The 27,326-nt window shown below is 45.6% G+C and overlaps 1 protein-coding gene and 1 long non-coding RNA gene across 7 annotated transcripts in view; both read right to left on the bottom strand.

Moving 5' to 3' along the window:
* Positions 1-14,138, bottom strand: part of LOC126524296 (uncharacterized) — a 105,764-nt gene extending 91,626 nt beyond the window's left edge. For 2 of the 6 annotated variants that reach the window (XR_008610968.2, XM_055067229.2), the window contains exons 1-2: positions 13,881-14,138; positions 8,520-8,600 (exon numbers count right to left, since the gene is read on the bottom strand). Coding sequence is in view for 4 of the 6 variants with exons in the window: in XM_055067229.2 (XP_054923204.2) it covers positions 8,520-8,568 (49 nt within the window). In the remaining 2 variants the exon portion in view is untranslated. Of the gene's footprint in view, positions 1-7,397; positions 7,556-8,519; positions 8,601-11,991; positions 12,083-13,880 lie in introns of those variants that run through there. The other 4 variants (XM_055067228.2, XM_050172635.3, XM_050172638.3 and 1 more) reach the window with 4 other exon arrangements.
* A 4,607-nt stretch (positions 14,139-18,745) lies between these two features.
* On the bottom strand, positions 18,746-20,922 carry LOC126537479 (uncharacterized). Its single transcript, XR_007600772.3, has 2 exons — positions 19,506-20,922; positions 18,746-18,868 (listed from the first exon to the last, which is right to left on the bottom strand). It is a non-coding gene; the product is annotated as an uncharacterized lncRNA (long non-coding RNA).
* Positions 20,923-27,326: the final 6,404 nt, after the last annotated feature.

Here is a 27,326-nt window from a genome sequence, read left to right as displayed (position 1 = left end):
GACTGTACACTGGCAACTCCTCCAGCCGACGACAGGGCGTCAAAGACGATTCAATACGATTCCTGTCTGTTACTCGAGCCAGCATTACCGGGACTTTCGACCCTTTCAATAAGATTGCCGCTAATTTTCCCTTATAGAGGCCCAAATTCCCTGACTTTTTCCAGACTACTCAAAATCCCTGAAAATTCCCGGTTGGTAGACACCCTGCCACTATATCACAACTCACTGAGACAGTTCATGATTTTTATCTAGCTTTGGATGCCTGCGAACAAATTGACTTCATTTGCATAGATTCGCAAAGGCCTTTGATAAGGTACCACATTGTAAATTGCTTTTTAAAATTCAGAACGCAGGTATTGCTCCAGACATTGTGAACTGGATTGCAGCCTATCTGAGTGGTTGTGTACAATCGGTCCGCATTGAAAACATCATGTCTCATCCACTAGAAGTCTTGTCTGGGGTTCCACAAGGGTCAGTACTGGGGCCGCTATTGTTCTTGATTTACATCAATTATATTTCCAGTGTTCTGGAATCACCTGTTAAAATAAAACTTTGTGCCGATGATTATTTGCTTTATTCGACAGTGGCAGATAAAACTGACCAAAGGAAAATTAATCGATGCCTCCAAGGTTTACATGACTGGTGCATAACATGGGGAATGGAAATAAATTATTCAAAATCTACATTTGCTCATATATAAAGAAAGAAAACTGCGCTTTCCTTTGACTAAACTTGGTCACAACTCTTTGTTGAATGCACGATGACTTGTGCTGGTGCCTACAAGTGGAGGAGGTCTGCTCTAGGGCTTACAGGAAACTGTTCTTTTTGAGAAAAAAGTTGCAGCATGCACCAACACATTTGAAGCTCATTGCGCACAAAAAATTTGTTCGCCCGGTTTTGGAGTACGCCTCCCCAGTTTGGAACCCTCACCAACTGTACTTGCGAGATAAACTCGAAAAAATTCAGAGAACTGCGGTGCGTTTTGTTTGTTCGTGTTATCGTAGAGTCGATTCTGTAACACACATGTTGAAATGTTGCAACTTGGAACTGCTAGAAACACGACAAGAAAAACAACGAATGAAATTCTTTTTCCAGATAATCAGAAATCAAGTAAGAATAAACAAAGAAACATACATTCACCCCCCTCTAAAACACAGTGCGCGTTTAAACCACAGTGCTAGTGTACAGCCTTATAAAACATGCCTTGATGGTTTTCAATACTCGTTCTTTCCTTCATGTATTAATATATGGAATGGCCTTCCGGACTGCACTGTAACAGCACAAAATGTTAACAAATTTTATACTCAACTAGAATTGTATTACAGGCAACGGGATAATTAAGAATTGATCATGCTTACTGTTAGTCTGTGTATACTGTGTATACTTATTCATCCTCCCTGTAATTCGTGTTTGACAATGCTGCATAACGTATTGTCGGTGCTGAAATTTCTCTTTTTATTTTGACAATTCTTCTCCTGTAATGGCCTTCAAGTGAGGGCTACAGTATTCCTAAATAAATAAATAAAATCTTTCTCCAGTACTATATTTTTTATTATGTTGTATTCTGCTATGTTTTTGACACTCACCTCTACAATGTACTGTATGTGCCTGGAGGGTAATTTTGAATAAATGAATAAATATATAAAATAATTACTTTATAAGTACCTATACGAGCAGCAGTTCATTTGGGGAACATCTGGAAAACGCCATATTTTTATCTGCCCTGTATTTCTGCGTACCCTGCATTTACTTTGTACGGGTGGCACCGGCAACTGTGATAACCGATATAAATGGTGACAGCATGCTATAGAAACTGAGCAATTTGAAACACGTGCAGATCAGGTGGCAGAACAGCTAGATTTATCAAGCACTGCGATTGTGGCCTTAGAAACAGCGGTAACTTTTCGTTAACGCAGAGGTGTCACAGGTTTCTTTCTGTTTTGTTTGTTTCCGATTTGTTTCTGTGATCTGTGAGACTTGTTTCTGGTAATTATAACTTCCGTAGCAGTATTACATTAGTTAAAGAGGACCTTGGTTGGAAAACACTAGCACACCGCCGATTAACTGCAAAATTAGAACGTTTTTCTGACTTTACACTGATCTCACAGGAATAAATAAGAACTTGTGCATTTTCCCTCCCCACTTCATCTTTAAACGATGTGATCACGAGCTGAAAGTTCTTCAAATGCGCTGTCGTACTGATGTCTACCTTAATTCATTTTTTCCACATGCTTCTGCACACTGGAATAGGCTTGCCAAGAGCACTGGTGAATGTAAAACGTGTTCAGAGTTTCTGTCTTTATTGTCACGCAGTCTGCCGTAGTATAATATCATCTCGTTTACTTTATTCATTTGGCTGGCATTGCGCTTCATACGATAGTGTACCCTTTCCATTTCTGTGTTGCAATTTTGCACCGCAGTTCAGTAAAGACCATTTTGCCGTCGAGATGACTCATCGATGTTACATATTTTGTTACTTTTACCACCTGTGCTTAGCTGTTTAAGTTTTGTCACATGTTCATTTTCCTCCAATTGCCCTCCCCTGCAATAATGCCCTTTTGGTGCTGCAGGTACTTGTATAAATAAATAAATATAATTAATTTGTAACGTCCCTTGCGAGCAAGAGAATGCGCATGACCAACAATCTGATGGACGACCAAGAAACTGTCTGATGGCAGCACATAGGTGCAGCCAGACACGCCAGATCGGCCCATCCGCATTGCCATCACCAAGACAAATATCGGTTATAAATTATAGCTTGTTTTTCATAAATTATTGCACTTGAAATTAAGCTCACTGTAAAGTGAACCTTTCATTCTGTCAAGCAACAACAACTCAACCCTTTTAGCCCAAAAACGAGCTGCAGGTACGAGAGAACTTCAACTTGAAACAGCCTCTGGACACGGCAGTGAGCTGCAAGATGGCTCATCGCCTGTAAGGCCAAGGATATTGGCCTAGCTTCATTTCTTTTGTAAAATTACACAGTAGAAAGCTTGTCAGTCCCTTTCGCAAAAAATATTATTGAAAAGCAGCAAATGTTCTACTACATGCAGATAAACTTTTGTTTACTTTTCATGGCCCCAAAATTTCCCCTTGTACTTGGGTTTTTACAGTGTGTAGTTGTGCTTTCACAATAAAGGCACACAGCAAGCAAGCAATGCATCAACCTATTCATCAATCTTTACCGTATTTACTCGAATCTAGGCTGGCCCTGATTCTAAACCGACCCCCGAATGTCCGAAGCTGGAAAAAATAAAAAGCTTATCTGGAATGCAAGCCCAACAAAAAAGTGAGGACAGCATTCACAAAATGATAGCAACATTTATTTAACTTGAACATCACTGCTAGCCTCATACGCATGCTCGTACGCTTGCTGATGCGCGCAAGCTCACGTTATGCACCCACGCTTGCACAGACAGTGCGGCACGGCTCATACGATTTAAACTCGGCGCAATCTAGGTGAACAGCTCCTCTCTACTATCGCGCGCTTATCTTCCTTATTGCTGTCATCTCCTCGTTGCGGCACATGCAAAAAGGGTCTCCCGTCGCCCCTCCAATGACGGACGTTTTTCTCATCGATGCCCAAGTCTCACTTGGCTTGAACGTTTGACGACGCCTCTGCAGCTAGCACAACTTTTCATTTGAAAGCAACACTATAGTGGCATCGCCTGTTTGGTGCCATTACAATAACGTCATGTTGCACAGCGATACGACACAACTCAAAATGCTGACGTTGCTCGTGTACTGTAGGTGGTTACTTGCGCAGCTAGTAGCGGCTGCGATACTGACTTTTCTAGATGGCGCTAGCTATGCACCATATTTATCATTTTTCAATTACAAACTGGCGAAGTTTTTAAAATCCTAGAATCTAAGTCGACGCTAGAGTTTGACATACGATTATTTGAAAAGAAACTATCGGCCTAGATTCGAATAAATATGGTTCTTACCCAAGTATTGGAGGCTCCACCATTAAGAGGCTACAATAACTAGCTAGTCTAGAGCCACAGCACTGCTTTAGTGCTTTCTGTACCTGTGGCTTCAGTGCAGGCATTGCATCACTGTCTCCACTCAGACAAAGGTGTGAACATTTAAATTAATATCACTTAAGTTCTGGGGTTGTATGTGCCAACACCACGATATGATTATCAAGCGTGCCAAAGTGAAGGATTCCAGATAAATTTTGACCACCTGGTGTTCTTCAATGTGTACCTAAATATAACTATGCGAGCGTTTTTGCATTTCACCCGTATCCCGAGACAGAGCCTGTGACCTCAATGTCAGCAGCACATTATAGCCACAGGGCTGCAGCGGCAAGTCACGTTAACATTTCCAATGTTGGCCACTCCTTACTACGTGGATCTTTTATATATATGTTTAACTGGCCCATTGATGGCCGAATGAAGTAGAAGTAAATATTGGTACTCTGACATGTAAGACATAATGTTTAGTGAGCGCAATGACCTCATTCATTTAGAACAAGCTACCGTATAGTGCGGAATATAGGTCGAGGCTTTTTCCAAAAAATATTACTAAACGGTCACCCCTCGACTTATATACCCGCCCTTGGCACAACATGAATAGTCGTCTGGCAACATGTAGGAATGCAGACCTTTCGGCATCCGCATCGTTATCGCCCCCTTGGTGTCCAACGCCGAAAGAAGCTTTCCCGCGGAATGTTGTCGTTCGCGTGAATGAAAAGGGCTATATGGACGAGACCCTCATGCTCAATTGGATTAAGACCGTCTATAATCGGCGACCCGGCGCACTCCTGCGGTGTCTGAGCATGCTCGTCTTGGATGCCTTTCGCGGGCACTTGACCGCAGGTGTGAAGCAGGCACTCCGCGACGAGAGGACGGAACTCGCCGTCATTCCGGGAGGCATGACCTGAACACTTCAGCCACTGGACGTCGTGCTCAACAAGCCCTTTAACGACCGTGTCCGTGAACAATATAATCAGTGGATGGCCGGCGACAACCCGACGACCCCAACCGGCCGGCCGGCTGCGTAGGCTTGGCGCTCGCTGCCCGACGATATGGTGGTGCGGGCATTCAAGAAGTGTTGCATTAGCAACTCCTTGGACGGCACCGAGGATGACATGTTGTGGGACGCAGCCAGCAAAAAGCAGTCGTCTTCGGAAGAGAGTTCAGACAGCTCAGACGAATGAGCAGGTGACGAGTCTGGCGGCACCACTAAATAAAACAAAGTTTTGTGCCTTATAATTTTTATGTTGACTTCTTTGCCTCAATTTAAGGGGGTCGACCTATATTCCGCATCATACGGTAAAACGCAGACACCTGCAGCAAGGCCTAACAAAACATGATGGAGAGACCTCATCACTGATAAGGCAGTGGGAAGATCTTGTGGCAGGAAATAATACCACCGTAGCTGCACTGACACTGAACCTGTGTGATAATGGGGGAGATGTTCAGGCCGTGCTTTGCGCTGACATAGTGCAGTAGGAATAAGAAAAAGGAGGAGAAGGCTGGTCTTTGTTGGAGACATCACAGTGATGACGTTTCATCACCACCTATACACAATGCATTAGAACACTTTCCACTGGGAAAGATTACCAAGGTGGTGCGTTTTAATGCCAGACATAGTCCACATATTTCTTCAAGCCTACCACAGAACCCTGTCAGGTACCTTTGATAAAATATGGATCTGAAAGCTACGGCAACATGCTTAGAAATAGAGATAGGAGAGTATCAACGTTTTCAAATACAAATAAAACACGAATAGTAAGTATCGAATATTGAATAGTAAAATGTAGACACATACCAGATGATTATCAGACACATATAATCATATGCAGACGCTTTGATCACTTTGGCAGCAGTGGTTGTGGCAGTCTGACTGCTTCTAATTATTGCCTCCAATTTTGCACAGATCTACAGACGCTTCTGTCTCCAATAGACTGATGCATGCTGGTTGTGTGTTGATACACACAAACAGCATGCATCAGCCTTTGGAGACAGCAGCATCTGCATATGTGTCAATCTTGCTCCTTCCTCTTTGTGGATGATTTGCTGAGTCCGATGCTAGCAGGCACTGGAAGGCTTACATAAACTGAGAGTACTATATTGTCAGTAATGTGCAGCTGCACAGAAGCAACAACAGCTACAAGGGCTGCTCCAAAGTATTTGAAGATCACTGGACTAGACTCGAGACTTTAAAGTGACCCTGCAACAATTTTGACAATTTTGTACAAATGTACTGAGTAGTTAGGATAGGTCCTTCTGATCATTAAGTGACACAATTAAGCGCTCTGCGTAAAGCGTGTAAATTACTATAACATTAAAAATGCGCATCACCACCAATCGCAGCGGCGCCGCTCACCTCTGTTTTCAGCCGCCCCATTGCATTCTACATAGCTGGCGCAGTGACATAAGGTGGGCGATCTATGCAATTGGCTACTCAGGTTTCATCATCAATTATTTTTCCAATGTTATGCTGAACAAATGTCATTCATAATAGTTGGAATGTTGGTTCATTCATTTCTATAAAAGAAACTAACAGAAAAAGATTTCACAACGACAACTTATCACTACACTGAAGCACTTCCAGCACGCAGCGTCGTCTGCTTGTGTTAAAATGTGCTCTGTGTCGACATGAGCTGCACAGTCAGCGCTTATCTCGAGCTTTCTTTTTGCGGGCACCATGGACTGCCCTTGATACAGTGTGGGCTGCAAATCTAGCAATCGGCAGCATGTCAAGCTGCGACATCATGTCCCTCTGCAAGGCAACAAGCAAGTGGAGTGGCTGCAGTGCATCAGGCTGTCAGTGTCCAACTGGGACCAGCATCTATGCATTAGCATCGGCACCAGCATCTACACTTCTTGCCGGGATTACTACCACAATAGAGAGTTTTAGTGCATCCGGTATTCCGGTAAATGCAGGAAGACTGGCCGTTTTGCCAGATGGATGAAGGCACAAATAGGGTGCAGCCATCTGGTAGCGCGCCCTGCAGAAAGCGTCACAGAAGTGAGAACTAGAGGGGGGAGTTGCCTGCTTCTAATATAAAAAAAAGCTGCAGGCCATGGCAATGGATTGTGAATTATTAAAGCAAGAATAAAACCACATTAGAACATTTGGAAAGTTGAACTTGCCAATATTTATAGGCATTTGGTGAAGAAGAGAACTGCCTAAAAAGGCCAATATACCTCATCAATGCTGTGATCTGGGTATCAAGCAGTTTAGCCTATTCTCCAGCTCGATAACCCATTTTTTAAAGCAAAGCTTTTTTTGCCTCTTCCTTCGACTTTCCCACTGCTGCTGCTGCTGTGGGCTGCTGTCACGCACACCACATCAGGAGGTGGTTCAGAGCGTGTATATGGATGACAGCACAAGTAAGAGAGCAAGAAAGAAAAGGCGATGGGAGAAATTCGTTTTCACCTTACCACGTCGAATGTGCACAATGCCCTTTGGAGCTCTCTGGCCATCGCCATATTAGCCGCTTGACAGCTGTAATTATCCTTGACGCCCCTCAGAAGCATTGCAGAAACTGCAGCGCTTCCCATCTTACTAACGTGCGAGGCCAGAGGGGACGCAGATAGCACTGTAGAGAGAAGGAGAGGGAGAAGAGGCAGTTCCCATATAAGAGAGGAGGGGGGGAGTTGACGTGAGAAGGCAAGGAAACCCCACTACTATATAACAGCGGTTGGGGGGAAACAGGATAAGCTTAAGTTCAAGGTATGGTACAGTACGTTGCTGCTATTTCTGAAAAATAAACGCGGAGTAAATATGTCAAGTGGGCAACTTACGCAGTGCGTACAGAAGCAGAGCTGCATTAATTAAAGCACACCGCAGGGTCCAGGAGACACTATGGAAGCGGTCGACCGTCAAATCAACACTTCTGTGCCCGCCGCTTTAGCTTTACGGCTCTGGAATTGCTAGAGGTCGTGGATTTGATCCCAATCGCGGCAGCCACATTTCAACGGGGACTAAATAGGAAACGAACATGCAGTTAGATTTTGGGACACGTTAAAAAACATCACGGTGTCAAAATTAATCCGGAGTCTGCCACTGCGGCATGCCTCAGAATCCGAGTGTGATTTCAGCATGTACAGCCACATAATCCAATTCAAGTTTAATACTTCTGCCACAATGTGATGTGCCATGTGAGGCAATAACAATGCTAAACCCTCTAAGAGGTTATAAAATTTGGCGCACAACAATGCCTCAACCAAACACCTCTCCCTGTGTGTTTTTTGTACTACGCAGACAAACAGCAGTGGTGCACGCAAGGTAACGTTTAACATCAACTCACCACTCTCGTATTAGCCTAAATGTTGAAGAAATTAAGCTTGAGCCGTCAACATCACCGCTAATTATCGTCAATCAACGTATGCAGCACGGAAAGCTTCGCTTACATCGATTCCCACAGTGCATGGGATCTGCATAATTTTTTCCATCAAACAAACTCTGCAAAGACTCTATGTGAAGAATATGACACAGCATAGAATAAATAATGCAGCTTGTGCCGACCCAGTTGCTGCTTTTGCAAAAACAGAAAAGCTCACCTGAGGTCAGAAAGGGCTGGCTACCTCTCAGCTCTGGTGGAAACTGCATGCTGCATGTCTCGATGCACCCGCAAGCTATTCCTGCAGCACAAAAACACACACAGTCAACAAATGATCAATGCACACTGTGATGATCAGCATGCTTAGTAGTCATTAAAAAGCCTCGCGTTATCAACAAAAATGCATTCCCACTTATTAGTAAAGTTTAGATGCAGTAGTTACTCATCAGCTTCTTATTTTCAAATCTACATCCCATCATGTCCTTCCTGCCTTGAACACTGACAGAGGTATGTGGCTAAACAGCAGCCATGTCTGCTTTTGCATTCAGATCAAAAAGTGCCAAATGACAGGTGCGTTAATGGCAGCTGTGTCCACTGGTTTCAAGGAGTTATTTAAACTTCATTTATCGATTAATAATGACATCATACAAAAATTACACATGCACAACATTAGACATTTCCTAGTTGCATCTCTAGTTGAAATAAACCAGGAAGATTTTAGACAAGTTACTGAAACTGGTCACTACAAGTCCCATGCTAAGTTAATGAAATTTAAGCATGCCACAATATTCCAATCTTAGACTATTGATAGCCATAATATACACACGGGTACTCAGACAGCTTGACCAAAAACGACCATGACACAGCTATAGATCTTGCAGGTTATTTTATATGCCTGGTATGAAGTTCAATGGAAAGATCACATATTTTTAAAGAAGCTCTAAACCAAATGGGAAAGAAAATTGCAGGCCCTTGCCCTATGGGATTCAATGGTATGCGAAGAATCTTCCAAGTAGCTGGCCATACAGCATTACTTGGGGTTCGGCAGAACATAACCGCATAATCAGCGTTGAAGATCATTGTCAACAGGTGGCAACGGGGAAAAGGAGGGAGGGAAGAGAAAAGGCACGAGCAATAATATAAAATATTTGAGTGGTTTAAACATTCAGGTCAGAGAGCACCATAGCTTACTGAAGGGTACTGTGTATTCTCACCTTACACAACATTGCCCTGAATGCGGATGTGAGCCGGTTCTTTCAGACACCTCAGATGTTTACAGGAACGATAACAAGCTAACATGGGAGATTATGGAAGCCTTTCTAATAAAGAAAAAAAAAAGGCGACGTGTATCAGCCAACCAAAACTGGGGCTGCTAGATAGTGAATATAACCTGCTGCAAAAATCTGGTATCACAACTCGATGAATTTCAAGTGTCTGAAAGGTGTGCGCACATGTGCGATAAACTAACGGTGGTTTTTCTTTTTTCACTGTTTCATAATAAATTTTAGTAACAGCACTCGTCTCATCTGTCCTTGTTCTTCAGTGCTTCTAAGCTATTTCATCATGTCTCACAAACTCGCCCAAGCTTCTGCGCTTTTAAGAATAAAAAGATGTGTGTGTTTGGGCTATGGCTCGGGTCTTTATTACACATGCGACATTCATTCTGGTTCCAAAATTCCCCGATCATTGCACTGCCAAGTCTTCTAGCTTCAATGGCACCTGTAGAGTGGCTGTGCAAAAACCGTGGCATCGCCAGGGCCAGCGTCACGAAAACTATTATGCTTCCGATCGATGAGCCATAAGCTTCTGTTCCCAATGCCTTCTATTTGGGCTTGCAGTTGCCTACTTTATTCAGAAAAACGTGGGGCTCTTCAGCCTCAACAAGCAAATCTTTGACGCCACTGACAACGATTATGAGGAAGAATTCAAGGTAGCAGCTGAATATGAATGAAAGGTATCCTATGTGGTGTTCAGAGTGCGGTTTTCTTCGAAAGCTTGTGAAGCAGATGACGGTGACAAGTACTTCAAGCCCAGACGCAAGTGAACCGACTGCTGACACCAGTAGAGACAAGACCTCAGCACAAAATGAGGTCCGTGACCCTTCACTTCACAAATACAAACAGACGCAATAATTTCCAGTCACAGGACCGTGCCTCGCCATCACACAGTCATCCTGCCTAAACTGCCTATTCCTACGTTTTCCACAGCACTTCAAAACTGGCAGTCCTTCTGGGATCACTCGAATGCTACAGTCCACATCAAAACAGCTTTTGCCTATAGAGAAATTTAAATACCTGCTATCATACTTGACTGGCACAGCCAAGAGAGCAATCAAGGGCATTCGACTGATTAAGAGAATTATAGCTTCGCCATCAAAATTTTACAGAGCGATTTGGTCCACGTGACTAGCTCATCAATGAGCACGTTGACAACCTTCTCGGCTGGTCACCAGTCAAGTTTTCAGCAGAGGTAGAAAAACTTTGGCTGCTCTATGACAAAGTCCAGTTTCGGGTCTCCGCATTGACCTGTTTGGGTGTCTTATCTGATCAATACAATGTAGCCCTCAACCACATACTGATGAAGCGCCTGCCCGACGACCTCGTAATACTCTATCCCTGGAAGTCTAAGGAGGCGTTGCAAGACACATCAGGTGACACGACTCCTAAAGAGAGAGCTCGGCAGGTTACACAAATGTTACATTTTTTTGCACATCCATATCCAAATAAAAGAGGAGGGCTGGCAAGGGTGCGTCCAAATCCTCACTTCTCCTACCTCAAGACAACGTCCTAACGGACAACCACGACACTTCCGGCCTGCTGTCATTTCGCCTCACGGCATGGGATCCCTGACACCATATGCTATATTTTCTGGTGTATAAGACACCTTTATATTTCCCAAAATTTTCGTTGGGGCATCTTATACAATGGCGCAACTCACATATTGTAGCACTCTTCAATGAAGTACACTAAACACACTGGTTTATTGGGAGCGAACTTGTGCCCGGAAACTTTAACACACCCACACACTTTAAAAGAAGAGTTAACGGGAGCCTATTCCACAGTCAACTGCGTCTCTCCGCCGAACGCACTTTTCATGCGCCCCGAAGGCCAAGAGCCACGCCGGGGCTTCTCATTGGACGGCAGACTCGGGCGCTGCCGTGAGCGCTTGCACGGGAGACGCGCTGTATCGCCATGCTCGAGGCGTTGCTGGCGCTCTTCTAATGGCGATGCGACGAGTAATGGGTTTTAGCGATGAGACGCTTGGAAAGGTGCCTCACGAGAGTGCTCGTAACTGGCAGGTGGAGAGCTCTCTGCGGCAATATGGAATTTATTGAAGGTGGCAGGTGTTACAAGGCAACACTCGGAGCAAGCGTGCTTGCCGACACACGCAAGCTTGCGTTCTGCATGCCTATGCATGTGCGGAAGGTGCGAAATAGGTTGTACGCATCAAAACTTGGCACGATTTTGGCCCTTCCTTCATTATTTTGCTGATGGTCTGAGATTGTGCAAGCATCTCACTTTCCAAACATTTGTTTTGGCTCCTGCCTCACTGAGTAGCCAATGTTCAATTTGCATTCCTGCCTTGTGCTGACCACTGACGAAAGCGTTGCGCTGGCCCACCACAAGAGATAATGAAAGCGCAAGCGAACGTTCGGAGAGCGAGATGCTCGCCCAATATTGCCCCTAGCTCACCTTTGATATTGGCTGCTTCTTGTCTTGGGCGGCCAAAATCTCCAGTACATCAGTGGTGTGTAGCGGCTATGCGCGTCAGAATCGGGCATGTACAGCATTTCGCAACGAAGATAGGCGCGTGTGAGCCCACAGTGCATGAATAGGCACGATGGATACATTAACTTCTCTGCAAAAATGGCTGTATTTAAGGAGGTGCGACTCATACAAGGGTGCAACTTGTGCACCAGCAAATATGGTACTCAGATAACAGTGTCTTTTCCACAGCTGTGCACGAGTGTTTAGGACCATTCTGCTGGCACTCCAAGAATGCCCTGCAGATGTCAGGATCAAATGGAAGTTCATTGCTCAACGAGAAATTTTGTCAAGTGCTTTCTTATAGGTAGCTTTCACATGATGTCACAGATGCACCTTTTCCCTGTGCTAGCACCCATACATGGTGGCCACAATGATGTCAAGGTCAGCCTATTGATTACTCTCAAGATCTACTCACAGGTAATGAACAAAAAGAGTTAGTTGGGCTTAGCAAGAAAGAGCTTCATGAAATCCATGCTGCAACAAACGGAAAAAAAAAAATATTAGCCTCCATATGGCTCACGATTTCACACGGAAGACTTATAGAGAAGGAGTGGTAATTTAACAAGGTATTCCTGTTTTGCAGATAGAACAACCTTTCCCATTTTCGAATCGTGCTTTTCAAGCCTGCTGTAAGTGGATGAGCATGAGTGAGAGGCCTCTACTCGAAGTGTGAAAACAAATTGTCCTTTCAGTAAAATATTTTCCTTCTTCCGCTGGGCCTAGACACAAAAGTAGCCCGGTTCCATTTCATCCCAAACGTGCACAGTGCAAATATGGAGGGCACTCACGACAGCCCTTTCCTTTTCGATTGTGCCATACGCATCGCGAGTGACGCGCATAGACACGAAGTGCAAATTGTAGCTTCACTATTTTGTGCTTGTGAAATGCCGCACGCACGTTGAACTATTTATTTATTTATTATAGACTACACCAGCTGCAACGCTGGCGCGCATGATTACTCTGAAGCAAGTCAAAGGACGCGGTCAAACAAGCACCACGATGATGAAAGGCAAGCGGCAATTGGATCTATCCAACTCAAGTATCTGAGGGCAAAGAGGAACTCTTCTCAAATAGTTTTCTTCAACGTAGCCCAGCAACACTGAGTACGAGCCATAATGTCCGAGGATAACAATGACAACATACAACAACAAGCAGATCAGCGATTCCTCCGGTGGCACATATCACGCTTGAAAAAAAAAAAAAAAGAAGAAGACGGGATTTTCAATTCGCTCGCCGCTTACTAATTCCGTAAGATGTGAACAGCAGCTTGTCCTTCCAAAATGACAGCTGTGTCAGTTAAGTAAACGTCCCTTGCAGCATGCAGGATTAGCACGCAAGAACAGTGTGTCCAACAGAACGACCCCAGTCAACACCGGCTCGGCCACACAAGCGATTTCAAGAAAAAAAAAAACATAATTCAGGGCAGCAGACTTCGTTCTGACGTTCATGACTAGCGTACGAAATGTGTTCACAGAAAAAACAGCCGTCCATGGTGTTTCCACCAGTAATTCGTTGTTGCGCAGCACAACAGCCGATTTTGTGTTTATTACGCTAAGCAATCACGGCAAGAAATCACAAACGCGAAGTTAAACCAAACATAGCAGTCTTCATCTCAAAGGCGCATAACGCTGCCGCTACAAAACAAACAAAACTCTTGCACGAATCGCGAGTGCAGTGCGCTCTCTACTGCGAGTAGACAGCGATGGCAACCACCGCCGATGGAAATAACAAACGCATGGGCCCAATCAAATACTACAATTCGCTCACAGCTCACACAACGCAGTGTCTTACTTGGCACAAGAAAGCTCACTTACCAAAGAGAGCAGGAAACTTTCTGCAATACGCCTTGCTGGGCCTGCGACGTAGTAAAGCACTAAACTACAAACTTTCCCAGTTTTCGCATCGCTTCAAACACAGCAAGGATTGGCACAGAACACCTATACAAACTTGGATTGATTCGAACGCGGCTTCGACTTGTGTCGTACGCAGGGTTGCCAGACGGTTCCGACAAAACATACGTGGGGGTAGGGTGGCTAGAAGGCCACCCTACCCCCTTCTAGCCCTTCTAGCCACCCTAGTGGGGGCACCGTGCCGTCGTGGTTATAGTGCACTATAGTCGTGGTATATGTATGGTGGCTAGCCACCATAGTATTTGCCAAGCGCGTCTTCAAGGTGTCCTGTACTAGAATGATGTCCTAGGGGGAACCAGCGCTGGATAGGCGGCGCGTCGAAAAGAGTGCGTTGCACGCCGCCCTGGCGACGAAACGCGGCATATTCCAGCCACACAACCAGACGACACACACATACGCAGCCGTATTATAGTTCGTATGTTTCCGTTTTCGTGCCGCTTCAAGTGGAGTTTTTGTAAAGAAGCTAGCGCCATCAAGTGAAGAAATGACGAAAGAAGCTTTTTAAGCTTTATACATTTTTCACAGTGCGTCGCGGCGAGCACGTGTGTTTTTTTAACGGTTGCGTCGTGTATCGATGCCATGCTTGCGTGGCTGCCTGCCTCGCAAATCTAGCAGTTATGGCTCCGGCCGTGCTGCGCTACGGTTTAGTTGCCTGAAGTTAGTTGCCTGAAGTTAGTTGGCCTGAAGATATTCCATATTTCTCTGGCTAGACATAAAAATTCTGATGTTACTTAATTCGCCACAGCAGTCAATGGGAGAAGAAAGCTTTATCGCATCAGCTGACTCGCGCAAGCAAAGGCTTGAGTGCTCGGCTGCTTGATCCGTAACAATTCTGGCTACATTTAGCACTAATTACTTTAATTTGCCGGATGCATCTCAGCGCCGAGTCCTCATCCGCATGCGCATTTTTATAAACACATAGGTGGCTTAGTCGCGCGTGCGCCGGCACTATGCGCATACAACTCGTATTACAAGGCAGCTTCCCTCCCACATAATTCTTGGCAATGAATGGATAATTTTTACCTTTCGTATCGTTCACTTGGTGCGGTGGCGTTGGAAGGGGCTTGGCGGTGGCATTGCGAAGGAAAAATGGTACATATGCCGGATGGTGCATGCTATTGCTCATTTTGTTTCCGACGAAATACCGACAGCAGATTCTGCTGTTTGGTACTGTCTGCCATAGCTGACCGTCTTCACTATCGAATAAACCAAGGATACACGCGAAATTTGATTTAGAAACCAGCCCGACACCGCTTGACAGGGCGACAAGACGGGAGCTTACTCCGCTCGCCTGACTGCTTGGATCCAACGCCGCCTCCGTTCTTGTTCGTAGGGTTTAGATGGAAAGACGCAGAAGGATACATCCTCCCTCATCCCGACTTAGTTGTGGCACTTGTATACGCAACAGTATCGTCGGCGCCCTTTTGTTTTCCTTCGACTTTAAGGGCACGCAACGCAATTTTCGTCCGCGGGGGAGGCTGCATTGTGCACGTTCTGACCGCCAGGGCGGCGCTGCAGGCGCCGTGAAAACTCCAGCGCTGGTTCCCCAGTGGAAGGTGCGCGCGTGCCTCTTTCCGTTGATGCCACCAGGTGTCGCCACTGCAACATTTTCTAGCACACCGGCTGCTCTCATAGTCGCTGCTTTTGAGGCGGTCCGTGTTTCTAAACGTTTTTTATGGACATGGTTCTTTCATCATAACAGAAAAGGATTGTATTTAACAAAGTATTGTGTAAAGGAAGATTTTGAAGGCCACATCGGGACTCTAGCATCGACAATGTCGTCTGCTAGCGTATTCTGACACAGTCCGGCGCTTTCATAGCGCTCGTGGTATCGCATGTGCCAGTTGGCAATTCACCGAGCTTCTTGTTGCTCATCTACTGCTCGAAAGCCAATATATCTGGGCCTGCCTTGCTTCTATGGAGCTATATTTACCACTCCCTTTAAATCGCGTGCTTATCGCGAATGACAGGAAAGTGCGTAGCGACTTTGGCGTTGCGCTGATAACCCCGAGGGCGTAGGAATAAATAATGGACTCGTTGGCTGCACTTACGTGGTGGCAAAATGCAAACATGTCCCTTGTTGCCGATTATAAAACCCCAGTTGGTCAAAATTATTAATGCGTCCCCCCCCCCTTTTACACATTAAACCCCGGAATGAATTCATTTTTGACTATGCAATTGCGCACATACAAACTCACATCTTTTCCCGAAATTTTAGCTTTTAAGAAATCCGCCACATCTTCAGCACATACTGTCAGAGTGACGCTCGAAAAAAATTCAGATTAGTGTTTCTTTTTATTTATTCACAATGAAAATAGCACAGCTATAAAAGAACCCTAAAGCTACCTTCCCTAGGCACCGAGCATTTAATCACATTATAAGTAACTATTACTCTTAAAACACATAACCAAAAACACCTTGTAGCATGGAGTTCTAGGAACATCAACTGAGGTTAATATATTTTGATGCCTGGCGCCTTCTTTCATTACACTTATTCACGCTTTTTGTGAAGAAATGTAGCCTGGTTGTGATGTAGAAAGCAGTGAGTTCTGCTCTCATGGATTCGCAGCTGCAGGGCACCAAGTTGATGCTGCAGCCTGGCTTTAACAGCATCTAAAACTTAAAACACTGCCTGCGTGCAACTCAAGAAGACTAAAACAAACTATGCAGTCTTTCTCCAAGTTGATCATAAACTTGTACAGAGGGGAGGCAGGATATGACAAACCACCGTTGTCTTTCATATGGTAAACTCTGCAAGCCTCAAATTTCCTGCTGCCCATTTTGTGATCAGTAGTAAGTTCAGGCAGGCTTCACAGCCTGCCTTTAAAATGCACTTTCTCGCCACAACCAGCGATATATAAAATTAGGCGGCTGTCACTGGATGCTGGAGCCCCAAATACCACAGCAGCAGGCTGGAACCTACACAGTGTACTCTCAGCACTGCGCCATGGATCACATGAGCAGCTCGTCGCAGAGATCAGGGAAGTCCACCATCGACTAGTTGACGAAGGATACGATATATCAGTCGTTGCCTAGTCACTGTGGCATACATGGCAATGATCGAGCAGACGCAGCTGCCCGATCTGCCTATGACGGCGTCAACTGCGTTGCCATTCCTCTTTCGAGAGCCGACGCAGCGAGAAAACTTTCTGCAATATCGCGTGACCTGACATTAGCCCAATGGAATTCGTCCGATTTCACAAGTGCACGCCTTCATACCCTGGACCCTAATTTACAGCTCCGTATTCCACCCGAGCTTCCATGACGTGACTGCACCCTTCTAGTCCGTCTATGGCTTGGAGTAGCATTTTCAAATGCCTACTCTTTCCTTATCGGAATGGCCAGCCGCCCACTTTGTGACTTCTGCGAGTGCAATGAAACAATCGAGCTTCTTCTTTGTCAGTGCTCTCGTTTTAACCCACAAAGAGCGGTCCTCTCAGCCACCCTAGGCAAACTGGACAAGCGCCCAATGTCAGAAAACAAGATCCTTGGAAACTGGCCTACGCGAACATCAGTGCGATCTGCTATGAAGGCGCTGCGGCGATACTCGAAAAACACGGGACTTTCTGACCAATTGTGACTGTACACTGTGGGACGTAGGACTGTACGGTGACTAGGAATTAACGCCTTTCCGGGCTGCGTGACAGTGCCCACAGAAACAGTTCCTGTGTATACGTGCGTGTGTGTGTTTAGGGTTTTCTTTTCTTATCCTTCGCTTTCTCACCTATTGCATCGCCTTGCCCCTCCCCCACTACAGGGTAGCCAACCGGAGATAATCTCGGGTTAACCTCCCTGTCTTTCCTTTGCCTTTCTCTCTCTCTCTGCAACCTCGGAGTTAAACATGTGAAAGGTCATGAAAGTCACTTTCAGGCATTGTTCCTTGGCAGATCATGCGGCTCTCAGAGTCTTGTAGCAAATGATTCGCAGCGGCACGGGAGCGTACGACTATGTCTTGGCACAGCGCACCTCTAAAGTACAGTTGAGCAGACACTTCGTCTTCATGCCCACTGAAATGCAGAACTTTTTCATGCAATCTCTCGAGCCTTTCTTGCTTTTGTACCTAAGTTGTCACGAAAACTACGGTTGAGTCATTGCCACAGTTAAAGTGGCACCAGAGCTTTGAGGGAACATTCACTACTTGGAGCGAGTTAATTGCGAACGGTTCATTCTCCGTAAACTGTACGTGGCCAATCACTTAGCGACTCAGATATTGCGGCCGGCGATGGCGAGGATGAACCTCAACAAAACCCTCGCATCGGCCGCGATCAATGGTAAGACACAAAATATCGGCGTTGAACGTTGTGGCAGCGCAGTCAAGCTGATAGTGTGGGAAATATCCCGATGGACACGACAAAAACTGCAGTCCCAGGTGAAAATTTCCAACTGGGAATGCAACTGGTTCCAGTTCAACTGGTTTATGGAACAATTCCCAGTTGGTCCCCATTGCAACTGGTCCCAGTTGATCCCCGTTGCAACTGGTCCCAGTTGATCCCCATTGCAACTGGTCCCAGTTGGTCCCCATTGCAACTGGTCCCAGTTGGTTCCCATTGCAACTGGTCCCAGTTGGTCCACATCGGAGCAGGTTCCAGTTCCTATTGCAACTGGCATCGATTGTGCAACAGGGATAGTGAGCCATGGCCAGCAGGAACCACTGGTAAACGTTTACATACTGGGATTCAAGCTGGCCATAGCTTGTTTGCTTTTTGTGGTTGCCATCGTGTGTCGCAAAGAACCAGCCGGTTCAGTGAACTTTACGCAGCCAAAGCAGCTTGGTGTTGAAATTTGACATTTATTAGAACACTTGAGCTTGTGTTTAGCGATGAAACGTCTTGAATGCTCCCTTGATGACCTTGCACACGTTTACACATTTCGTAACTCTTGCACATCACCATCTGAAAGAAATATTTATATGCATTCAGTAAAAAGGCAACCACTTCATACCAGCAATTCTACTTATACATCATACAGACGTGTATCAGTAGTGTATGCGCTTCTTTTACACGTTAGGCTGAGCTACAGGTGCGCGCCAGTATACGCTTAATACTTCTATGTGCTATTCAAAGCACAAGCCTTGCACGACACTGGTTCGTATTGACACGTTAACTTTTCTCGGTAACTGCACTCACCCACTGACCACTTAAGTTTATCGCTCTGCGCAAGGCGCACCTGCATGGCTGTAACTTACTCGAATGTTATCGTTGATTCTATTTGTTGTACTGTATATATGTTATCGCCTAACCTAGGGTAATCAGATTGTATGCGCGACACGAATTGTGTAGTACTTTCTGGAAGTAATGCGGGCACCATCGTTTACGCCAGAACCTTCGACAAGTTATATGAAAAAAACAAAAAACCCTACGCGTTTGACTCGGGCTCAAAAACAAGCACCAAGCTCGCAAGCATTGATGTGTACATGCAAACGTCACGTAGTAGAACACTCGAGTCAACGACAATGTACTGCAGTATTGACACCTTTGTGATAAAGAACCACTTGCACTAGAAACATAAATAAGTTCAATATATAATTACCTCCAAATGGCAGAATCAAGAGCAGGGAAAAGTGCGCACGTCATTCCACACACGATGGGTCCACAAAGCCGCGTAGTCGGTGTTAAAAGCAGGTGCCATTCATTGGCCTGTAATCATGCCGTCCTCCAAGGGTGAAAACGTCCAACACTAATACTACTTAAATGAGGTTACGCAGGCAATGACACCACAGGTTCCTCTAGAAAAATCTTCATAACCGCGTACGCTTCGCTCCATGCCTCGCTCGAACAGCTCGCTGTTAATATGGCTGCCGAACTACGCCGTCACGTTTCCACAGTTTCGTATTTGTGAAGTTTCTCGCTATTAATAAATAATACGCTATCTATGTGAGGTAACAATTTTATTTCACTTTTATTTGACATAATTTAAATTTCTTGCTATATGATTATTATTGTTTGAGCCATAGAGGTTTCAGCCGATCATGAGAAGATACGCAACTAAAATGTTTTTCTTTTCAACATGGCGGTTGTTGTGGTCATGGTAGAGCACGGTCGGTGTAAGCATCATAATATGATAATATTCTTTCACCGTGTGGAAGAGTGTACTAGTCTAACCATGGGACGCGTAGTAAGCGTGCGTTGTGTAGCTCTATGCGCTGCGGAGCATTTTCTTTTTTTTTTTTCTTTTCTCGTAGGGAAGTAACCGCCGTGCTGCAAACACCAGTTGTTTCCACCAAATGCCATACAGCTCACTAGCGCTTAGCTAGGCAACAACGTCAGTGGCACAAAGTTGGTGCAACACTACAATAGCACCGCGGTGTCGGTCAGGCACGCAGCGGTAACGTCATGAGACGAACCAATATGCCTCTGTGGACAACTAAAGATTAGGGCCAACATTCACAAATTTAGTGCGCTGAAACTAAAGCACGCGTACGTGTCAAGGCAATGTGCTCCACATTTACGCAACAGGATCCTGCACGATTCAGTTATCCATATATATAAATCGTGTGTCGGTTAAAATCCATCTCTAATGTACCCCTCGTTGCAGCATTATATCGCTTAATTTTTTATGTTAACAGTTGTACGAGTACAGATCCCAACTACTAGCAGTTGCTACTATACAACTGGTCAAAGTTCCAGTTGGAATCCAAATGGAACCACTTGCTTCCAGTACAGCTGGTTCAGGTTCCAGTTGGATCCCAACTGGGACCATTTGCTTCCAGTACAACTGGTAATGGTTCCAGTTGCGTTCCAGTTGCATCCCAACTGGGACCATTTGCTTCCAGTACAACTGGAGATGATTCCAGTTGGATCCCAACTGGAACCAGTTGCATCCCAGTTGGTTTCTAACTGGGACCAGTTGACCTGTAACTGGGACCAGTTGGTTTCCTACTGGAACCAGTTGGTCCCAGTCAATACCAGTTGGAACCAGTTGGATTCCAGTTGAATATTTTCACCTGGGGTTGCAGCGACACGGAGAGCGTCCCACTACAAGTACAACAGCTAGAACAAGCAACAACAGAGGAGAAGAGCACATGTAAGCCGCATGGCAGCCAACGAAAATTCATGACGTAGCCACATGACGTAGCGTTTTCTTGGCTATTTACAATCCCGGTTGATGTCAATGTCGCGAGGTGCTCTGTTTTGCGGTTGGCTGCACGCACGTACATTAAAATTCATTTTAAATATGTTCTAAGAGATATTCGCCGCTGATAGTTTATAGAGGATGTGTGTGTGACCAACTAAATCTATCTCACAAGTTAACTAGACTTCAAATTTTTGTGTCAGTACTCCTTTAAGGAGGATTAAGGTGCATGAACCAGGATTAAGGAGGAATGGTGTGGATGAAGGAGGATTAAGGTTGTAAAGTCTACTGTAATAAGCCTTAATCCACACTAATCCCTCATCCACCTTCATTGGCCTAGTAATCCTTAATGTACATTAATCCATCTTAATTCACCATGATCTACCTTCATCGACCTTAATCCACGCTAATCCTCCTTAAAGGGACACTAAAAGTTACCAGAAACTCAAGTTAAAGTGGTAGAGCAATGTTCTAGAACGTCTAAGGCGTCAATTTAATCGCGAACAGAGCTTTAGTAACCGAGAAATTGAGGTAAATGCATGACATGATTTGAGACCCCCCAGCGACATTCCGGTACTAGCCCGATGACGAAAGGACTCCTCATAATTTGTGTTACTAATTTAATACTCAACTACTCGTATTAAAAATATCATTTCAGTCGATTATAAGACGGAAAAAAATGCTACTTGTCTACGTCTATTCGACTCTAAGAAAAAATAACATTTTGACGTTACCCTTCAGTAATATGGGTGTTCGAAAGGTTTCGTTTTCGCTCGACTCTGCGCGCTCGACTCTGCGCCGCGCACGCTTTGGAGTTTCAGTACTTTCGTTATCGCGTCGTGCTGTGAGGGTTCTGCTGGCTCGCGACACTTTCATTTGGAACAAGCAGCGAGAATGCCACGTCCATGTGATGTCGTGGGAAGCCCTCGTTGCTTTCCCGCTCCGGAGAGCCGGTGTCGAGGCCGCCGTCGTAGTACGCAACGACGCCGGCAGTGCGAGCCCTCAGCAGCAGGTCGCGCTCGTCGGTGCTCAAATCGCTGAAGTTGAGCCCACCATCGCGAGCCATTCGGTGTCAGGGTCCATTGCGACGAGCGTCGAAGTTTGCGCCATAGAATGAAGTACCAGCTTATGGGCGTCTTGCGCTGGAGTTTGAGGTATAGTAGCGGCGCCTGGTGGCGGTGCGGGAAACGACATCTGGGTCGCGCCAGCTTGGGTCGTATTGAGCCCTGGCTGTGGCGAAGCACGTTTCTAGGCCGAGTTTTGCGTCGATTCGCACTTTTTTATGCCCTGTTGCGAATGCGAAAAGGCTCGTCACTTCTCACAGATCACGCCGACCACGCTGCGAGCTCGCCGCAGCCTATAGTTTAACGAAAACGGACTCTCCGTGTGCCGCGGGACGTAATGTGGGACGTAATTCGTTCCTCCTTCCGCTAGCCACCATACTCCCGCTTTCGCTCTGCTGTCGGCTCTGTCTTGGCTCTGTTTCTGGCCGCGCGTTTGCGTTTTGCGCAGAAAAGCCGTAGCGCCGTCTGCGGACGCCGTTCTACTCACCGTTGGCGCAACGTCACTATGAGACCATGATGTCAGTACTCCTCGATCGGAGGGCGGGCGATTTGAACTGCGCTAGCGGTACGCGGACGCTTCAGAACGCATTTTCTCTTAAAATAAGTCTCTCCTTGGCACGAAACAAGCGTTTCGAGGTTTCTGTGATGGTATTTCAACAGTCCACGTTGACTTAATAGTAACCTTTAGTGTCTCTTTAATCCACCCCAATCCTTCTTCATTCACTTTAGCCACCATAATCCTCCATAATTCACCTTAATCCACCTTCACGGACTTTATTTAATCCACCTTAATTCTCCTTAATGTACCCTAATTCATCTTAATCCAATCACTAATCAATCATTATTTAACTTTGCTTATAAGCAATCATTTCTTATATACGGCTGCACATGCTTAGGTTCACTTCCGGCTTTTCTTCGGTCACGTGATATGTTCTGTAGCTCACAACGCGACCTTGAAAGAGAGATCCAGGGCTTTCGCTTAATAAGCCACACACAAAGGGATGTGCCACAAGCAATACTAGATCAGACGCACAAAGTAAGAATCTCATCATGTGGCAGAAAAACGAGATCGATAACGCACCCGCCGATGGTTGCTCAGTGGCACGCGCTTCGCCCACTGCAGAGAATCTTGTTAACTTTAAGAAAGTTAAGTCTCAAGGCAGGAGAACCCGCAGGCAGGCCAGAAGAGAAAGTTGGCAAAACTTTTTATCGAGTATTAACTCGTGTACAGATGAGGCCAAAGTCTGGAACAGGGTAAATAGAATTAGAGGGCGGCAAACATTCACTCCCTTTGGTAAACACACAAGGTGGTACCCTGCAAGATCAGGCAGACTCGCTTGGGGAGCACTTTGAGAGGGTTTCAAGTTCCGCCAATTATTCAATAGCCTTTCTCAAATATAAATAAATAGAAGAATGTAAGCCACTCACAAGAAAGTGTCGGCAGAACGAACCGTTCAACCACCCTTTTGGTATTGCAGAGTTGAGAGCTGCCTTGAGCGCATGCAAGAGCTCTGCACCGGGAGCTGATAGAATCATGTATGAAATGCTCAAAAGCTTACCCAATGACACGCAGGTTACACTACTTACACTTATGAACACTATCTGGGATGAAGGGTACCTTCCAACGGCGTGGAAAGAAGCCATTGTGGTCCCTGTTTTGAAACCAGGCAAAGACCCTTCCTCAGTGGCAAGTTACCACCCGATAGCACTCGCAAGTTGCATTTTTAAAGTATTTGAAAAAATGATAAATCGGCGACTCATCCATTTCCTTGAACAGAACAAAATGTTTGATCCCTATCAGTGTGGCTTCCCAGAAGGGCGCTCCACAACTGACCATCTTGTACGTATTGAAGGACATATACGTGACGCGTTTGTACACAAACAGCTTTTCTTATCGATGTTCCTCGATATGGAGAAGGCGTACGATACAACATGGCGCTACGGAATCTTGAGAGATTTGTCAGAAATGGGCATTCATGGTAATATGCTACACCTAATAATAAGCTACTTATTCAATCGTACCGTCCGGGTAAAAGTCGGCAATGTGCTGTCACGTCCTTTTACACAAGAAACTGGTGTACGCCAGGGAGGCGTGCTCAGTTGCACACTCTTTATTGTTAAGATGACAACACTTCGTGCTGCCTTACCACCAGCCATTTTTTTATTCCGTCTATGTGGACGACATTCAAATAGGTTTCAAATCCTGTAACCTCGTGGTGTGCGAGAGACAGGTACAGCATGGTTTGAACAAGGTGTCAGGGTGGACAGAGAAAAATGGATTTAAAATCAATCCTCCCAAGAGTTCTTGTGTTCTTTTTACAAGAAAGAGACGCGTGAATCCGGATCCATGCTTAGAACTGTGTGGACAGCAGATACGTGTAAACGAAGAACACAAATTTCTAGGTGTTGTACTTGACGATAGGTTCACGTTCGTCCCACACATTAAACATCTTAAAGAAAAATGTCTGAAAACAATGAACCCAATGAAACTTCTATCGCAGACTACGTGGGGTAGTGACAGGAAGTGCTTAATGAACCTCTGTAAGAGCCTTTTTCGGTCACGATTAGATTATGGTGCCGTGATCTATCATTCTGCCGCCCCGAGCGCACTGAAGATGCTAGACCCTGTTCACCATCTAGGTATCTGTTTAGCTACAGGCACTTTCAGGACAAGTCCCATAGAAAGTTTATATGCAGAATCGAATGAGTGGTCACTTCATCTGCAGAGAGCATACATCAGCCAAACATATTTTCTGAAAGTCCACTCTAATCCTCAACATCCGTGTTTTAATACCGTTAACAATATGACATATGCTACACTCTTTCGCAATCGTCCCTTCGTAAGACAGCTTTTCTCGCTGCGTGTGAGGGAGCTTAGTGAAGAAATGCAAGTTACATTCCTCGAGCTTCGCCTAATGCATCCAGCCAAGCTGCTACCTCTTTGGGAGTGGTAGCTGGTACAATGCGACACATCTTTCACTGAAGTTACAAAGCACGCTCCAGAGATTGAAATCCCAATGCATTTCCGGGAACTCCATTACAAACACACCTGCACGGAGTTTACAGAGACGCATCGAAGTCACACGACGGGGTGTCCTATGCAGCCGTCGGTCCATCCTTCTCGGATTCCGATGTACTGCATCCAGAAACTAGTATCTTTACGGCTGAGGCCTACGCACTGTTGTAGGGTGTAAAGCATATAAAGAAATCAAAACTCCAGAAATCAGTTATTTATACAGACTCCCTTAGTGTTGTGACGGCCTTGATGTCATTCGTAAACCACAAAAATCCGGTAATTAATGAACTCTCTTCCGTCCTGTGTAAAGTATATATATCTAATCAACATGTGATTATATGCTGGGTGCCTGGACATAGGGGCATAGAGGGTAACGTTCTAGCGGACCAGATGGACACATCAATTTCATTGCATGCAGTTAATCCTACTGCTTCAGTCCCTGTCACAGACCTGAAGCCTTTCTTAAAAAGGAAACTGCGAAACTACTGGCAACGCTTGTGGGACCTGGAAACAAATAAGCTGCATGTAATAAAGCCACAATTAGGTTTCTGGCCTCCTGTAACAAAATCACGCCGGACAGATGTCCTATTCTGTCGTCTAAGAATAGGACACACATTTGGCACACATAACTTTTTACTCACCGGAAACGAGCCTCCAACCTGTGGCAGATGCGGGGAGAGGCTGACCGTCCTCCACGTCCTTCTGGAGTGTCGGGAAGCCGAATCTGAAAGAAAAAAAGAACATTTTCCCTTAGCATACCGCCAGCACATCCCCCTTCATCCTGTTATGTTACTCGGTGCAGAACCGCTTTGATACCGACGCTGTTCTAGGTTTCCTAAAAGAAGTTGTGCTACATGGTATTAGCCCTAATTAGTTCGTAGCGCCTCCTCTCTTCAGAGGATGCCGCTGTGATAATTATTTTGAATAGCACACGCCTCAAGGCCCTTGTATTTCGAGGGCTCTGGCGAGGCAGTAGTGCTCTAAGCAACTTAGCATCTCGCATATTTTATATAATACATCATTCTTTCTTAATGCATTTTAATGATCACAGTAGACGTCATTAATAATTGCCATAATTTTATTACGTGTACATTTTATGCAATTTACGCCAACTGTTTTAGGCCTCTTAACAGCCACGTCACATTAAATTCACGGAACCCATCAGACCACGACATATTCATTACCACTAGCATGGCGCTCTTTGGCCATACCTGGCCCTTGCGCCATTAAACCTTAAACATCATCATCATGATCATCCATTAATTATTATCCCAATGCTTCCCAATCGAGGTCTCTGAATACCTCCTGTAAACATGCTGTGAAAAGCATTGGAGAGATGTACCTACCTGCCCCGAAGAGGTGTCTCCGTCAGCAGGCGATTGGTGCGCAGCGACACCGCGTACCCGAGCACACGAGGGTCGGACCCTCCCGCGTGTAGCTGTGCGCGGCTTAGCCGTGTCCGGGATAAGGGGGATCCTGGGGGTTGAGCCGATGTCGCGTGTTTGGACCTGTAAGGCCCCCCCGGTGGAGGCAACACACCTCTTTGGCCTCTGCTTCACGTAGACGCGACCCCCGGACTGACCCACCCGGGAGGAATCAGTAGTCGCCTCTTCCTGTCTCTTTCTCCTCAACTCTTCGTCTTTCTCTCTCACTTTCGGGCCTATCCTATCATGTTCTCTCTTCTGTTTACTTAGTTCCTCCTTGGCGGCAAGGGTTAACCTTGTGTGGCTATCCTACCTTGGGTATACCATATTTGGTTATAGTGATGGCCTACGACTGGTGTCGTGCACACTTGTAGGCAAGCTCTGCCACGTCCACTTCGTTGGGCTCCGTGGTGGGCGGTCGGCGCTGTTGCCGAACATACACATTTTCCTATGGCAGCGGAAGCCTCTGTAGTCTATGATCGGTGTCTGAAAGACGCCGCACCGAAGTACCGTCCGAATTCTCTTTTCGGAGCAACGCTCCGTCTTTCCCCAAGTACTATGTAATCCACAGTGAAAGCAACATGCCTGTTAGAAAGCTCTCTCCATTCCTGGTAGCCAAATGCCTGAAAGAAAAAATCGGACCGACATACAAATCCTCCAAAATGTCTAGCGGGGACCTCCTCCTAGAACTGAATGATAAAGATCAAGGAGATAAGCTCTCTGAACTTACCAGCATTGGCGACGCGACAGTGAATGTTTCAGCTCACAGAACACT

This window comes from Dermacentor andersoni, chromosome 3 (genome assembly GCF_023375885.2).
Source record: "Dermacentor andersoni chromosome 3, qqDerAnde1_hic_scaffold, whole genome shotgun sequence".
Lineage (NCBI taxonomy): Eukaryota > Metazoa > Arthropoda > Arachnida > Ixodida > Ixodidae > Dermacentor > Dermacentor andersoni.
Note: the sequence above shows the minus strand (reverse complement) of the source record. Positions and strands in the feature narration are given on the sequence as shown.